Source organism: Sinohyriopsis cumingii, chromosome 10 (assembly GCF_028554795.1).
Source record: "Sinohyriopsis cumingii isolate HCF-2022 chromosome 10, ASM2855479v2, whole genome shotgun sequence".
Taxonomy (NCBI): domain Eukaryota; kingdom Metazoa; phylum Mollusca; class Bivalvia; order Unionida; family Unionidae; genus Sinohyriopsis; species Sinohyriopsis cumingii.
In genome coordinates this window covers 107350245-107367940 of record NC_142970.1, presented here as the reverse complement: position 1 = coordinate 107367940, position 17696 = coordinate 107350245, and the positions used below count along the sequence as shown (strand labels likewise).

At 37.3% G+C, this 17696-nt stretch overlaps 1 protein-coding gene across 1 annotated transcript in view; it reads left to right on the top strand.

Moving 5' to 3' along the window:
* Window positions 1–12571, top strand: part of LOC149790792 (innexin unc-9-like) — a 65611-nt gene extending 53040 nt beyond the window's left edge. Inside the window, exon 2 of the mRNA XM_089972857.1 lies at window positions 1345–12571. Coding sequence (XP_089828983.1) covers window positions 1345–2560 — 1216 coding nt within the window. The 3' untranslated portion in view covers window positions 2561–12571. The remainder of the gene's footprint in view (window positions 1–1344) is intronic.
* The last annotated feature ends 5125 nt before the right edge of the window (window positions 12572–17696 follow it).

Below are 17696 nucleotides of genomic sequence, written 5' to 3'. Positions count from 1 at the left end.
GGGAACTTGAAGGAAAATATAACTCGGAAACTTCTAGTCATGAACTTGCATAACCTTTTAACCAGTAAATATATCAATAAAACTCTTGCTTTTCATGATCTTGCCCTCTGCACTCAAGGACAAGGTCATGACATGAGATAATGTAAAACAGTGGCATTTGTTCTTGTCCAGCCTGTCACTTTTTATAATATCTCAATATATTTTGATGAAACTTTATCCAGGCCCACACTTTATCATACATTAATCAAGTCCTTACTTTATCCAGGCCCACACTTTATCATACATTAGTCAAGTTCTTACTTTATCCAGGCCCACACTTTATCATACATTAGTCAAGTCCTTACTTTATCCAGGCCCACACTTTATCATACATTAATCAAGTCCTTACTTTATCCAGGCCCACACTTTATCATACATTAGTTAAGTCCTTACTTTATCCAGGCCCACACTTTATCATACAGTAATCAAGTCCTTACTTTATCCAGGCCCACACTTTATCATACATTAGTCAAGTCCTTACTTTATCCAGGCCCACACTTTATCATACATTAATCAAGTCCTTAATTTATCCAGGCCCACACTTTATCATGCATTAGTTAAGTCCTTAGCTCAAACATCAGGGGAATTAGTATGGAAAATGTCACACGATGGGCGTATCATCAATGTGGTGAGTCTGCAGTACCTCATGTTCGTTACTTGTGACGCTGTTCCGTATTATTATTATTGTTCCTCATAAATCTATTCTCGTGTTACATGAATGATTAAGATTAAACACCCAATTAGCAATGACCTGATTTATTTCAAGTAGCCATATCAATGGCGTGTCAGATTTATGATATACCGCGGAAACTTGCTTATAAGTCGAGTTCTACTGCAAGCAACATAGACCTTAATCTGCCGTCTCATGAGTTTGTCAGTAAGGGTCTATATTGCTTGTTCTGCCGAGTACTCGTAGCAAACTGGATAGACCCTGATCTTCCAGCACATTCCTTCATAAAAGTGTTCAAATGTGTTGGCGTTGTAAGGTCGTATCACACTTTGATATGAAGTGTACATATTTGAAGATGTATAATTAATAGAATCGCAAACCTACGTTCCTTTTAAGTGAAAATTATGAACTTCGTTAGCGTTGGAACAGTTGCCTCCCATGCTAAATACTGCGCAGTGACTGACTATAAAGCTCATACTTTTCGTATTCCAGATTTGCCGGCTCATGTGACCGCAGATATGGGTCTATGTCTTTTACAGTTGAATCAAACGTATATGCAATTATACACGGTATGTTAATGAACATCTGTGTATATTCAATGGAAACGTAGCTAACGTCCTTCTTTTTCTTTGCAGGTTTGGACCTTTTCTAGGACGCGTCAGTTTTGCCCAGTTGACTGGGTCCACTGATGATGACTGGGTGGACAGAATAAACCATCTCTGGACGGTATCTTTACTCGTGATCTTCGCAGTAGTGGTCAGTTCTAGCCAGTTTGTGGGTGATCCCATCCACTGCTGGTGTCCAGCTGAGTTTACGAAAGCATACACTGACTACGCAAAGAGCTACTGCTGGATCTCCAACACTTACTTCATCCCAATGGATGACCAGATTCCTAAAGACATCAAAACACGGGAGGATCATGAACTGTCGTATTATCAGTGGATACCCCTAATTCTTCTTTTAATGGCGTTACTTTTCAAAATCCCGAATATTGTATGGAGGATGCTAAATGTGTCGTCAGGAATTCATTTAGAGAGGATAAACCAATTAACCGAATCAGCACAGCTGGGAACACCTGAGAATAGGGATCAAACCGTTGGACATATAGCACGGTATATAGACCGCTGGCTCAGGACTAACCGAGAGTACCATCGAAATTTTGTCGTGAAGATTAAACAGAGGTTGTCCAATGTGTTCATATTTTGCATGGGAAAACGAGAAGGGCATTTCTTAATAGGATTGTATTTGTTCATCAAGGTTCTTTACTGCGTAAACTGTATCGGACAGTTCTTTCTTTTGGACTTATTCTTGTCCAATAACTATGGAACCTATGGTTTCGAAGTATTGAAAAGTCTCAGCCAAAATATGGAACTAAAGGAATCCCCACGTTTTCCACGTGTGACTCTTTGTGACTTTGAAATCCGTCAGATGAGCAACATTTTGAGATGGACCGTTCAGTGTGTCCTTCCGATCAATCTGTTCAATGAAAAAATCTTCACGTTCCTTTGGTTCTGGCTCTTTCTTGTCACCATTTTAACCTTCCTTAATCTCTTATCCTGGTGGTACTATGTACTGTTCCAAAGGAACAAGCATCAGTTTGTTAAGAAACATCTAATTGTGTCTGAGGAATTGAAGTCGGGATTCGAGAAGAAGTTGGCAAGGAAGTTTGCTGCGGAGTACCTTCGTGATGACGGTATATTTGTTCTAAGAATGATCGGGAAGAACTCGACGGTGGTCATTTTAGTTGATATTATCAAGGAACTATGGAGGCTATATAGAGACGATCCTCTTGGAAGACGCACTAACGGTGTTTTGGAGACCGTTTCACTTAGAAAAGAGTCAGATATCTAACGAAGGAACTAACGACATAATCACGTAGGGAGCAAATGCAAATGATACAGATGAATGATTTCCTGCGAGAAAGAAAGAATATAAAAGATTGTCCATCAGAATTGGGAACGATGACGAGGAGGCACGTCACTAAACAAAAGTGAATATAATTAGAACGAAAGAATGAGTTGGCGCGACAGACACGTGATCAGACAGGATCATCGTAATTTCTTACTTATATCAGATGAAAAACAGCTGTTTGCACAAGTATAAAGGTTCCGCCATTTTATAGTCAGTGTTCGGGGGGGGGGGGGGGCTAAGTGAAGTGCTTAAGTTGGCTAAATTTTGTCATTTTAGTGTTAGAATGTAGATAGTAGACCAGACCCCGTGCTTTTTGTATGATTAAGGGAATCTCTGTACCAAGCTGCTTAGATCCTTTCCCGTGTTAGTGTTATGAATTTGACTTTCTTAAGATGAGATCTGATTCTGAATATCTTGTCATTTACTTTTAATGAGTCTTGACGGTGCTGCAAAATCTTTAACGGACTGTTCAAATTCAATGTGAAACAACGTTGTTTGTTTGTTTTGGGTTAAAAAATAGTTTCATTTGCTTGTAGGTGCGTAGTTTTATCATGCATTGCCAAAAAGTCTGTTAGAGACTAGCTAATATTATCGCAGTCAAAGGATAACAGTTATCGCAGTCAAAGGATAACAGTTATCGCAGTCAAAGGATAACAGTTTATGTTGCTGGATACAAAATCAAGAATGGTTTTATATCGTAATTTTGCACGTTTACAGATTGTATTTAGGACTAGTGCAAATTCAACTTTGTGATGACGTTTGTCCAGTTCAGCTTGAAATTTATGTACACCCGGTTATAGTGTACAGATCTTGTCATTTTAAGTCAGTCTATGTACCATATGAATCAGTCAGTTGATTGATTTATTACTTGATCAGTCTGTCATTCGCATAACCAGTGATGGGTCAGTTATTTAACCAGCCATTCATTGAAATAGTAGATGCTACAGGAGGTGTGCAGTATTACCAATATACCGGTTTACCGTGGTATTTTTTCCGGTGGTACTTAGCACGGTACGTTATTAGTATTTCGCTACTTTCCGTCAGAAAGAAATGTACGGAAGTTTCCAAGTAATCTAGTTATGAATTTAATGATGTGACGTTTAATTTTTTATAACGAATGTTACTATTTTGCAGACCAATTTTGAATATTACAAATACAATTATATTTATAATCCATTAATCACACGTTTCGTATCCTACTTGGACCAGTTTGGATTCCCCCTCCTTTGTAAAATTGTATTGGGCATTTTTGAGAATTAAATGTTATTTCGGACTTACAGATCTTGCTTTCGAATTCAGACTGGGTTGCTCAAAATATTTTTAAGCAAGATTTGGAGTCCATTTCAGTTTTATGATAGAGGGACAAGATTGGCCGCCCAGGTGTGTCTTAGGGGAATGCACATTAGTCCTGTTTCCTCGACACTAAATAGTCTTTCACAAATTCGTATGTCAATGAATCAGTTAATTAATTCAGATAGTCGACCAAAACCACGTATTTCACTGTTTATGTTATAATCCCTCCACACAATTTTAATGTCTACGGTGTTGAAAGGCACTTTAACATTCGTGTGATACGTTATTATCTAGCGTTATGTCAAAATCTTGTTGCTTCCTACAGTATCTTCAACAAAATTAGATATAGCTTGCCAGTGTATTCTATGTGATTCAAATATTTGTCTACTTGTTTTCTTATCAGATTATACACGTATACCTTTTTGCGATGTACGTGCCGCTAATACATGTATTTGTCATGTGAGGTATACATGATTTGATTGGTTGAATGTTGTTGACATTTAATGTGTATTGAATACAAATTTTTATTTGTAGTATACACACACCTCGAAGTACCTTTTTAAATGCTGGCTTGCCTAATTATATGCACATGTATTGAACCGCAAGGACCCTATGGGGGTCGGTAATGTTCGTGCCATCAAAGATTTATATGAAAATACTGAAAATAATGTTATATATAGTTTAATGTGCAATCATTGTTAGTCTGTCACTTTATGAGCAATTTAATTGTTTATCGTTTGTATGAAAATCCAATTTCAGCTATGTTGTGCCTGTCATAGAGATACTCCTGTCATTCCCAAATTGTCAAGATTTTTTAGAAGGAGAAATTTTAAGACTTTGGATTGTCCCTATCGACTTTATGTACAATCGTATGGCGAACAACAGTCCTTTATTAAGGACTGGATCCAACAATGGATCGCTTGTGTCAGGGATTGATTAAGATAAATGCAGAAATTCTGAAAACAAACAATGCAGTACTAGCTTCAACGGGCCTGAGCGCTTTCGACTTTAGTTGAGTCTTTGTCGAAGGCAGTTACAAACAAAACACGCACGACAAACAAAACACCAATTAAAGCGTTGAATTTACTCCATTTTGCACGATTGTATGTGAAATGGAATTACTGTTTTGTAAACTTAGATGTCGCGCCAAATTTGTTTGGAACTCCGCTGATAAATAGACAGTCCAGTTGATAATGGCCTACAAAAGAAGGAGCAAATAAATCCCGGTTTAGCTTCAAAGTTTAACCTGAGTTTGATTACGCAGAAGATAGTACAAACTTGTGATTTTGCATTATATATATATATATATATATATATATATATATATATATATATATATATATATATATATATATATATATATATATATATATATATATGCAATTACACACGTTTGTTATGGTGAATATGTATTCTATGAATCAGTAAACATTATACTGACCGATGCAGTAGGTTTACTGGTATATACAATTTCATATTCAAAAGTCTTTAAATGTTTTGTCGCTTGATTTAGATTTTTTCTATAAAAAACTTATTTTTGTTTAGAATTATAGAGATGCCACTTTACTTCTCTTTATATGGTTGAAAATGGCGTGTATAATCTTCAACCTGTGCAAATTTAATGAATAGTTATTCATTCGGTATTTATAGACCAGGGGTCACAAACTCAAAACACCCTGAGGGCCGCATGAATGCATTTTCGATTACCAAAGGCCTCACCACGTTTGTTGTCTCTCATGATACTTGTGACGCCAACCATTTTGCAGGCTACATGATACGGCTTGGTGGGCCGCACGCGTCCCGCTGGCCCGTTTCGGAATGAACATTCCTTGGGGATATATATTTTAACCAAGTGTAACGCAAAACATATGAACACCTGTCAATACATTTTAAGTAATTTTAGATTGTTGCTAACAGAAAAGTTATCTCTTTATTGTTTTTTTTGTTTAATATTCTAATATTTTCCAATAGATCATCCCAACAAATATCAAGCCCATAATGATACGACAGATCAGCCCATAATGATACGACAGATCAGCCCATAATAATACGACAGATCAGCGTCTAGTCTTCATTGTTAGCAGCTAGCAGCGTAAAACCTGTTCATGTAACATTAAAGGTGGGTCTAGGGCAGGGGTCTCAAACTCAAACCACCTTGATGGCCGCATGAGGGCATTTTCGATGGCCCAAGGGCCGCGCTACATTTGTTATCTCTCATGACACCTTGTGACGCCAGTCATTATGCGGGCCACAAGATACTGCTTGGAGAGCCGCATGAGGCCCTCGGGCCGCGTGTTTGAGACCCTTGGTCTAGAGTGTTCGCAGATTAATGAAACGTTAGGCACTGTAATATAGATTTTTGTTTGCTAAATGCGTGATGTCCAAAGGTGAAATTATTTACCATTTTGTTAGTAATTTAGAGTCTCATTTAAACATGTATAATAATGTGCAAACGCGTTTGTAAAACTTATTATACGCATGCGCTATGGTGGACGTATTATGCTATGACCTTGTATAGCCTATACTTTTGTGATGGTTGGAGAGATGTTCATAACACCTTACAAGTTATGAATCTTGACCAGACAGTGTATCAAGCTGCAGTTTCTACATCGGGTATGGACAGTGTGTAACATATAGTCGATGCTCTTGCTGCAAGTTCAGGGTCACAGCAGTGAAAAATTTAACCTTGACTGGTATATTTCTTGATTAATCAAACAAGTGAAAGGACATGCAAAGGGGAACATGTCGCCACCTCCATTTGCATCTACTTTCATACAGCTCCAATGTATTAGGTTTTGTGATGGTAATGACTTTCCTAAAAGGTTCAGTTGGAAATAATATACTGATTAAGGAAAGCACTACTCCTTGATTGTACAAGAAAAATGTGTGTGTGATTTGGATTTTTAACGTAGCTTTAACACTCTTTTGGTCATATCGCTACGATGTCTGCAGTGTGACAGTTTATAGTATCTCTAGCCCTGGGGCATCATGCTGCAAACATGTAGCATGATGTTCCACCCAGACATTATCCTGACACCATGCCGACCAGCCCTAACACTAACCTCTTAATGCTGAGCGCCAAGCGAGGCAGCCGTTAGTACCATTTTTGCAAGTCTTTGGAATGACTCGGCCAGGGATCGAACCCACGACCTCCCGCATTCGAGGCGGACGCTCGAACCATTAGGCCACCGGAGCAGTCAAGAAAAATGGTGTGAGCTACCAATATCTAATATAGTAACAACTGTGGCATCTTTATTTGCCTTCATATACCACGTGTTTAAATACAGAATTGCTTTCAAAAAGTTATAAGCAGACGTGCATGTTCGCTGAGTTTGTAATTTGGCAAATGGGACACATGGAAATTTGTCGTATTTTATACCAGTTAGTGTCAATATGCTGGAAAATACGTCTTTTGTATTTCACCTATACAACATCTTTCATTTCATATTTGTAATAAATTCATTTTTCTTCACCTCGTCAGCACATTCCCAGCAAATCCAAACACGTTTGTATGTTTTTATATATTTCATGTTAATGTACAACGAACAGGAGGAGTACGAACATTTGCGTTCCCACGAAATTTCGTCACCCACATACTGCACCAATAAAACGCAACAACACGAAAGAACGTCCAAACAGGTGTGCTGGATAGATCACTTGTTCACGCATGCTCTTTCATTGGCATATTCATCCCCGTCATAACACTGAACAACACGTCTCAATTACAGCAATAACACGAGCAAATCACCTACAGTTTTTTATGCAACATTTATGTCATATGCTGACGTGGAAGTAAATGGCTTTTATCTTATTTAATTGTAAAACTTTGATTAACTTTTTATCTATGTAATGCATCATCAAAAACGTGTAATACGTCATCGAGTACATTGTGTAATGCATCATCGAGAACATGTGTAATAATACATCATCGAGTACATGTGTAGTACATCATCGAGTACATGTGAAATACATCATAGGAAACTACATTTCTAAAGATATTGTGCAAAATTTCATGTGAAGGCAAATGTCCTACAGTCATATCGAAATTTTGTTATATTTTTCTAATCCGCTCAATCGATCACTTTTCAGATGAAAATTTATACCACATCGGGACCAAACTTGTTCATATTTTAATATGTCTGAATATGTTTTAATATTTTTGTCCTGAAAATGTACAATCTTTCAAGCTTTTAACGGCGAACTAGAGAACATGTCCGTCACTTTCCTTCATCAGTTTGTAGTGCACTTTAAATATGCCGGTTTTCAAAATGACCCCAGGCGATATAATCAGGGACATTATATTTTACCACAAGGTCGTATGCAATTTTAGTTTGAATTTTATTGCATTGCTATTATTAATAATATTGGTGTTCTTGTTGCTGCTTTTGATGTTATTATCATGCAGTAATAATACTGCTAATTACATATTGTGGCATTTTCAACAAGCGCAATTTGCTATTCATAATAGTGTATAATACGTGTATAGAGCTTTTGCTTTAAACTGTTAATGATACAAATTGATAAAGTCATTTTGCATTGCAGTTCATTGCAGTTTTTGCATGTATCATTGTTTTCTGCAGTTGGTCTTTCAGTATTCATTAGTTTATGGGACCAGGTGGTCATAAGAACTATATTGCAGATTGGATAATTTGCGATGCTGCATTATATTTTTTTTGCGTTTTAGTTAAAAGTGTTTACAAAGATAGGAAATATATATTTTATAATACTAATTGTATTTTCTTTTATATATATATTGATGATTATGTTGCCATAATTTTTTCTAATGTACTTTTTTATAGATCGTAGATGTACATTTTTTATACTATGGTTTTTTGTACTATGTTTCCTGTAGCTGGAAGTGGACCAAAGATCTTGCTGTACATATAATCCTTAATGTTTTAGCTTGTTCTCTCTTTATTTTTATTGTATGTTTCTCTCAAAAAATGTTAGACACGAGTTTTCTCCTTTTTGTAACAACGTTGGCATGACAACACGGCTTGTACCCATTGTATCATACTATAAAAGGTAATATGCCCGGATGTTAAAAACAGAATCGCGATAACCTAGTTCTTAGGTTGCAATGTTTGCATTGACTATTGGACATTTTTGTGCCACACCATTACAGTGCAAGGAGATAAAGCGTGATCCTTGTCCATCCGTCCGTCCGTCATACGTTTGTAAAATTTGCGTTCAAGTCAGTTTCAGGCCATGTGGCTGGGCATACGTGTTATATGAACATATTAATATATTTCATACTAGCTTATTAAGATGGTTGTATTATGTTGTGGCGTTGTCTGCCTATCGGTTAACATTTCTTTGTCCGGTCTGTATTAAAATGGGTGTATTATGTTATGGCGTCGTCTGCCTGTCGGTTAACATTTCTTTGTCCGCTCTATAATTGAACCACTGAAGATATTTCAATGAAACTTGGCCAAATACATCTCATGGCTAAACGGTGCGGTGCATATAATAATAATAATAATAATAATAATAATAAGGTCAGTCTTGCCTCAAAGTCATAGTTACGGACAATGTAATTATGTGGCCTTTATCCATGTCCTGAGAATAACTCTGAATAAATCTGAATTAGTCTAAAGTACACTCTCTTTATCAGTTATTAAAATAGGGAAAATCTTTTTTTTTTCAGATTAAACCATACCAGCTTCTGAAAGTGCAATGAATGAATCACAAAATATATAAAATGTAAAAACGTTATTCGCCCTTTTTTACTACTGACTTCTGAAGTCAAGGAAGTAAAAATGACCATGCGGAGTTAGCAATTATTTTATTGTATAGGTGAACATTTGAAGCAAGGCCAAGCTGTGTACTCTATAACCCAAATTACACCCATCTATCATACACCAAAGGGAATTAAATATTCTTTTAACAATGCCCAAGATAACATAAAGTCTTATTTAAAGAGTCAGTATAACCGGTGAGGAAAACCTGGGAAATTCTTGTTCTTTAAAAATCCATCTCTATGCAAAATACGAAACTATAAAGCTCCACCAAAGCCGCGCGCCCTACCTCAAGATCAAGGTCACTGCTCGAGAAAATGTTACTCTAACTTCCACCCTTGTCCAAACTGTAACTTCCGAACCACAAAAAATGTTTTAATGAACTGTAACCAATCATATGATGTGACCAATATATCACAACCTTGCCCTCTGCCTAAAGGACAAGGTCACTGCAAGGGAATATATAAATCAGTGACCTCTATCCATATATAGGTGTAACATTTTAACCACTGAAGGTACTTAATAGACACGTTAACCTGTTGTACATCTTGACTTGACAGTGGCCTATTTGCTTATCAGTGCCGCCATTTTCTAACCCTACAGGCAGTGGGATGAATCTGATGTACTGCTTATGCGATATTATAACTAAAAGGAAGACCGAAACAAGTCACAGTGACTCAGTTTCACATTTGTAGAGAATTTAACAAATTCGGAGAGAAAAAAATACCATGATGTATTTTTTAGCTCTACTGGTAATAGACCAGGAAGTTTATAGGATGGTCTCTTGTCCGTCGTCCTTCCATATGCAAGTACAAGATATTTAATCGCTACTCCACCTACAATATCTAGAGAATTAGCATGAAACTTTACACAATCATATTCATGCCATGCTCTAGTTGGTCCTAAATGAAAATGTTGCCGCTAAGACATCCAATATGGCCGCTGTAATATGACCGCCACAGTGGCCGTGTTGAAAATATTGTAATCGCACCTCCAGCTGGTTGGATGGTCATATGAAGCAGTGAATAACAAGATTTATTGTCATGTGTAATTGGGCCTAACTGAAAATGGTGGCGTTCTGGCATCCAGTATGACCGCCAGAGCAGCCATCTTGAAAACATTGCTATCACAATTCATCCTGATAAGAAAGTCATTTTTACAGGGGGCTTTCACCAGAAAACTTATTAACATGTATAGTTTGGTCCTAACGAAACTGGTTCTGATCTGATGTCAGTATAGCCGCCATAGCGGCTATCATGCAAATCTCGTTATCGCCATTCTTCTTGAATGGATGGTCAGATCAAAATGAGGTTTTCACTAAAAGATTATATTATCTCTAGTTGGTTCTAAATAGGAACACGATGGCGATCTAATGTCCAATATGACCACCAGAGTTATCTGCTTAACAATCATGTTATTGCATCTCCTGCACGAAACGTATTATTGCGGTAGGGTTATCAACAGAATTCTTATGATGTCTAGCTGGTTCTAGGTGAACATTTTGCCCATTTCACATCCGATATGGCCGCAATTCGTGTTACCTACATTCTTTGAGAATGGATGGTCGTATTTACATGGGTTTTACGAAACGGTTTCTGATAATGTCCCAAACGAAAATTATGTGGCTCAGACCTCCAAAAATACTAACATCGTTTTGCCATCTTGAAAATCTTGCTGTCATTAATTCTCCAGTTTGAGTGGTCATATCAGCATGGAGGTTTCACTGAAAGTCTGCTCATTGGCCGTAATTAAAAAGTGCTGATGATCTAACTTCCGGTATGGCCGCCACATTGGGCGTCTTTAAACTTTTGATATTGCTACTTCTCTTAGATGGCTGATCATGTCGATATTTTGCTTTCACCACTATATTTGGTTATAAACGTAAATGGTCCAATCTGCTCTTGCCACCATGGCAACCATATTTAAATTATATCGCTATTCCACTAAACCGGAAGGTCATGTCAACATGTGGTTTCCTCCAGAGGACGTATTATGAGACGTAGTATGAGGCCATTTTGATCACATATGAAAATACGGTCAATTGTTTATTAAGTATGTCCACCACAACAGAATTTGAAAATTAGGCTATGTCCACCGCAGCAGAATTTGAAAATCAGATTATGTCCACCTCAGCAGAATTTGAAAATCAGGTTATGTCGACCTCAGCAGTATTTGAAAATCAGGTTATGTCCACCTCAGCAGAATTTAAAAATCAGGTTATCTTAGAAGAATATCAGAGATGGTTTCAATACTCAGCAGTTAAAGGAAAATATGATCTTATCTTGAATCCCTTAAAAAAAAAAAACGGCATTTAGAGAGTCCCCTCGATGGACTCCTGTTTGAAGTTTCTCTGTACTGTATACAAAATGAATCTTTACAGAGGGTAGCATTGGTAGGCATACGTAAATCTTTCCTGTGATCGATCTATCGATCCTAACAATCTGCCAACCTATGTGCAAAGTACTTTATAATGGTGTCACGGTTATTACTTTTTAAGTTACTAATTATGGCATCTCATTAACAGAGTAAAGCACGTTCATCCCAATAATTTAAAACGGAAATAATGATCGGTTAAACTGCACATTTGCGCACGCACACGGAAAGACACATTTTTGGATTTCAGGAAAGGGACATTTATACTTTTAGGAAGACATCTCTTATAAATTGTGGTACTTGTGAAAGCAAAATTTTGCTGTTTTGGTTTTCACAATCATTATACGCACATATAACTTTAGCATATTGGAACAAAACATTGAACATGTGAATTTTATTTCTTGCCTGAATATTACCATTTGAAGCAAGTGGCATTGTATATTAATATTGGTATTTAGTACAGATTTGTATGTATGGCATTTACGATGTAATACGAATTGGAGGTAATTTTGTACATGAACAATTTGCAATAAACAATTACAAGTTTCTTGTTTGTTTACATTCCATTAAAAAAAATACTAATAGGGTTATTTGAACACCTTTTTCATTTTTATCCAACGACAAATTAATGATGACATTGAGGGTTCAGTGAACGAGTGTACTGCGTGTATACAGTTGTGCATACTGGTTATAAATTCTTGAGTACGAGTTAATTGCGTGTATATTAGTGTGCATATCCGTTGTAATTTCTTGGGTATGAGTATACTGCGTGTAAACGATTGTGCATACCCTTTGTAATTTCTTAAGAGTACGAGAATACTGTTTGTACACACTTGTACATACGGTTGTAATTTCTTGGACTACGAGTATACTGCGTGTAAAAAATTGTGCATACTGGCTGTAGTTTTTTGAGTGTACGCATAAAATGCTTGATTACAAATAACATTTTACGATGTGGTAAACTAATATGCCGCTTCTTTGCAAAGAAAGCAATTTGGAAAATTACTTTTTTTTTAGACGGTGCCGGAAGGTAAAACTGAATTAGTCCCACAATAATTCATGTTTAATTTACAGCATAGGGTCTCCAGTAAGGAGAAAGAATAGCAAGGTTAATACGTTGAACAATCTGGACACTGTAATTCAGATTGTTCGTTCTTAATTCTCATTTAAGTTCCACCTCTTAATATATCATTAACACGGTGGTGTGACTGCTTTAAGGTACACTTAATCTTTATGGGTATTCTTAGAGTTTTAATATTGTCATTATTAGAATTTACTATCTACTGCAAAACTAGTGACAGCGACAAATGTCAGTTTAAGCAATTGCCAAAAGCCCGACTTTACACGTGACACCTTACATTCAAGCTAGAGATTTTAACTTTTCAAAATATTTCACTCTTCATTTTACTATCATCATCGTGAGAAACAAGGAAAGCTATATAATAATCTTAATATAAAACGTTAAAATAATGACGCACACCGAAATCTGCGAAATACAATCCTCCACAGTAGATTTTAACATGTAAAAGCTCAAGTTCGTTGTCAAATAGCATATATTGTGTGGACGTCGTGAATAACAGTACTTAATTGTTATTCCTCCAACTCAGACTGACTGACTGACTGACTGACTACCTGACGACGAGTGCGCCCATAAGGACATGTGCGTCTGGTTTATGTCCAAAAGCGGACTATTTAATTAATCATCGTGGAAGGAATTAGAGCCTCATCCCCTAGGCATTACTGTGAACACTATTCAATTGAGCCTTCAGATCATGGGACTAATACCCGAAGGCTTAAGTCCCTAACGACCTGAATCTAGGTCTTGCATGAGTGGGAATGAACCCAACACACATTCATGTTTAAAGCTAATTAATTCAGTCCGCAATCACTGAGATGGTTGCCAACCAAAGCAGTATGTGACGCCAGTAGCGATTGGTCGCCACTATGACGTCACATCGGGACACCCTGGTTTAGACGGGTGGTAATACTACCACATCTCCGTCGTGGTACAGAAGTCTGGGAGAGGCAGGGGAGGAGAGGTACCCGGAAACATGCGCAAACGACACGGAGCCCTGAAACGCCAGCCCGTACTTAACCAAAACTAGTCCAGTTATTTAATTGACAATAAAATACCAATACTGTGTGAGCCACCTGTACAATTAATCAAATAAATTAAGTTAAAACAATTTAAAATGATTCTTTAATGACGTTGGAATTTGGTGTACAAAGTGTATATATAATAAATAATTAAATTCCAATCAGTAAAGTCGGAATGACTTTATGCATAGTTTGTATCACGTATAATTGAAAATAAGAGGATAAAAGATTTTGATGGCGGTACCAAAACAGAATCACGCATAATTGAAAATAAAAGGATAAAAGGTTTTGATGGTGGTACCAAAACAGAATCACGCATAATTGAAAATAAGAGGATAAACGATTTTGATGGCGGTACCAAAACAGAATCACGCATAATTGAAAATAAGAGGATAAAAGATTTTGATGGCGGTACCAAAACAGAATCACGCATAATTGAAAATAAGAGGATAAAAGGTTTTGATGGCGTTTTGATGGCGGTACTAAAACAGAATCACGCATAATTGAAAATAAGAGGATAAACGATTTTGATGGCGGTACCAAAACAGAATCACGCATAATTGAAAATAAGAGGATAAAAGATTTTGATGGCGGTACCAAAACAGAGTCACGCATAATTGAAAATAAGAGGATAAAAGATTTTGATGGCGGTACCAAAACAGATCAAATTAGGATATTAAGATAAAGATATTATCAAACAAGGTTTTCTAATTCCAAAATAAAAACCTTAAAGGCAATATTGATCTCCACTCTTTTACAATAACTGTTTTGTTGTTCTCCCTGGCTTTGTGGGTAGTCTGGGTCATCGTCTAATATGGATTCTGCAAGCTCCAGGGTCACTCATGTCTGCAACACACCAGTCCTTGTATTGAGCTGGGTAAACCAGTTCCCATGTTTGTGGGCAGAGTGTCAGATGAGCTGCGATTTTGAAGGCCAGATGGATTGGACAACTGGCATAGAAACTCTTGATCTAATGGTGATTGATGTTTTTCTCAACCTGGCTCTAGAGGGTTGGGGTGTCACGTGATCCAATTCATGGTTCCTCACGCCCAGACTACTTTGTGATATTCCAGGTGTTGCTTTATCAAGATGCCCTAGTCCCATTTCAGTACTTCTCGACATACAAACTGGCAGGATTTGATGTAGCGTTCCTCGTCTTCGTGAGGTGATTCTGCCTGGTCTTGTACAAGAGTTTCAGCCTGCATCTGCTGGACTAGTACTGGACTGGAGACCGGTATCTCCTGGGCAGCAGTAGGAGATGGGGGAGGGGAAGAAGAGTGGCTTTCCCCCTCACCTCAATTGGCGTCTTTTGTGATTTCTGAGATGTTTCTTTTCTTGTATATTTAGGTATTGATTTAGCCGGCTGAGAGGGCGCGGGTCTTCTTGGTGAGTTACGTCTATGTTGAGACTGCCACTGGGATATGACCTTTTTGTTGACCTCTGTCGGATCGTCTACGATATCTATTGTTGTCATACTCCGGTCGATTTCTATTATTTCTGTTATCATCTCCATAGGTTGTTTCTTTCTCCCATATGAGCAATAATGTCGTACGTTTAGCTTGCACAGGTATGCTCCATCCTGCTGCAATTCTGAGTCCAAGACGTCTCAAGGCACTCCGTGCAAGGGCTGAAATTAGATCCATTGCTAGCGCTTCTTTATAGTTATGTGTTGCTCTTACTACGTTCGCTGAAAACACTGAATTAATGAATGATCGACTCAGACGACAATTCAAAACTTTATATGGGAGAGGTAGTGGGTTGGAGATTGCTTCGTGAGGACGTGTCGAATATTTTAATTTTTATTGGCTTTGTCTTAGAGGGATCAACCTTCCATGCTTATGTAATAGTGTCCATTCCGTGTTATGACATTTAGTTTGTATTACTAAAACACAGGGACCACTCCAGTGGCCTAGTGGTTAGAGCGTCCGCCTAGGATGCGGGAGGTCGTGGGTTCGATCCCCGGTCTAGTCATACCAAAGACTTACAAAAATGGTACTAACAGCTAACGTTTGGCGCTCAGCATTAAGAGGTTAGTGTTAGGACTGTCGGCCTGGTGTCAGGATAATGTGACTCCTGGTGTCGGGATAATGTGACTGGGTGGGACATCATACTATATGTCTGTGACATGATGCCCCAGTGCTAGGCATCACTATAAACTGCCACACTGCAGACATCGTAGTGATATGACTGAAATTTGTTTTAAAGCTACGTTAAAAATCAAAATCACACCCATCACACTAAAACAGTATCCAACTAAATTAGTAACAAAAGTATATATACATTGGCTTTTTAATTTTACGTTATATGCCAAGGGAAGCGACTCAAGTTTACGACAATGAATAATCTTGATAGTAATTATTTCCCTTGAACGCCGTTACGCCGATGATAATACTGGTTACAATTGTAGAACATACTTTAAAAAAATAACATAAAACCTCGCGGTTAGTGTTTCAGATGTCTATATTAATTAATGGAAAGATAATCTGTAAAACAGTAAATGTTGTAAAGATTATCTGAAGCAGCATGCGTACGATATTAACGGGAATAATGAATGTAACAGTAATAATTCTGGGGCTGTGTTATTAAATTTAATCTTGTGTAAATTCTTATTACTTCCATCCTTCAATTCATTAGTATCCTCCATCATTTGATTCTTCGTCATATTTGTAATTTCTTTCATAACGGTTATTATCATCATCTCAACCACCCCTTTTTATGTCCCACCACGATAGCCGTTATATACGTCTTCCGTCCGGTTAGGTTTTGTGTTGTTGGTCTTTAACGCATTGTGGTATCATTTCAACAAATTTAGTCATATCTATGTTACTGGAATATTTGACGAGTTGTTGTCCTTGTGTGGCGGAGGTTACGAATTAGGCGGATGTGACGCAATGCGTGATGAATAGTCCGAGTGGGTAGTGTCTTAAGGATTCGCGGTACTACTGATGTGGAAGAAGGAGAACCAGTCTAGAATTGGAGAAGATAAAATAGAGTTTGGATGCACAGGATTACTTGAACATGAAAGTAAGATTTTTGTTAAAAGAAACTTTAGAGAACTTATTCTAGTTGTAACTGAAAAAAGTGACAATGTTTTAGTGATGGAATTTCAGTCCTTTTACAGACTTGAGTTTGGAAAACTCCTTACTGATATTAGCACCTGACTCTTTGGTGCTGTATTGAAAACACGTGTTTCAAACACATGTAGACCCAGAAAATGCCGCGGCACATTTGATTTTCTCTACACAGAAGCTGCCATCAAGGATGTGTCTATACTGATAAATATAGGTTTGATCGTGAGCATTCAGACATTTAAAGTTATTTAACTTTTAATATGGTGTTTGCAAAGGTTTGCAATGGGAGCTGAAATATTTTGCGGGAGTCTTTAAATCCTACGGACAGACTTTGTAACATGGCGACTAAGTTTCACTCTGTAGAGTTAAGATCATGTTTCCTGGATGCAATTCCTTACATTCTAATAGACAGTCACTCTGTTTTACAAATGAAAAGGCGGTTACAGTGTCATCTACATACAAATGGAAATCGAAATATTTTCTTTACTGCAGTAATTTAAATAA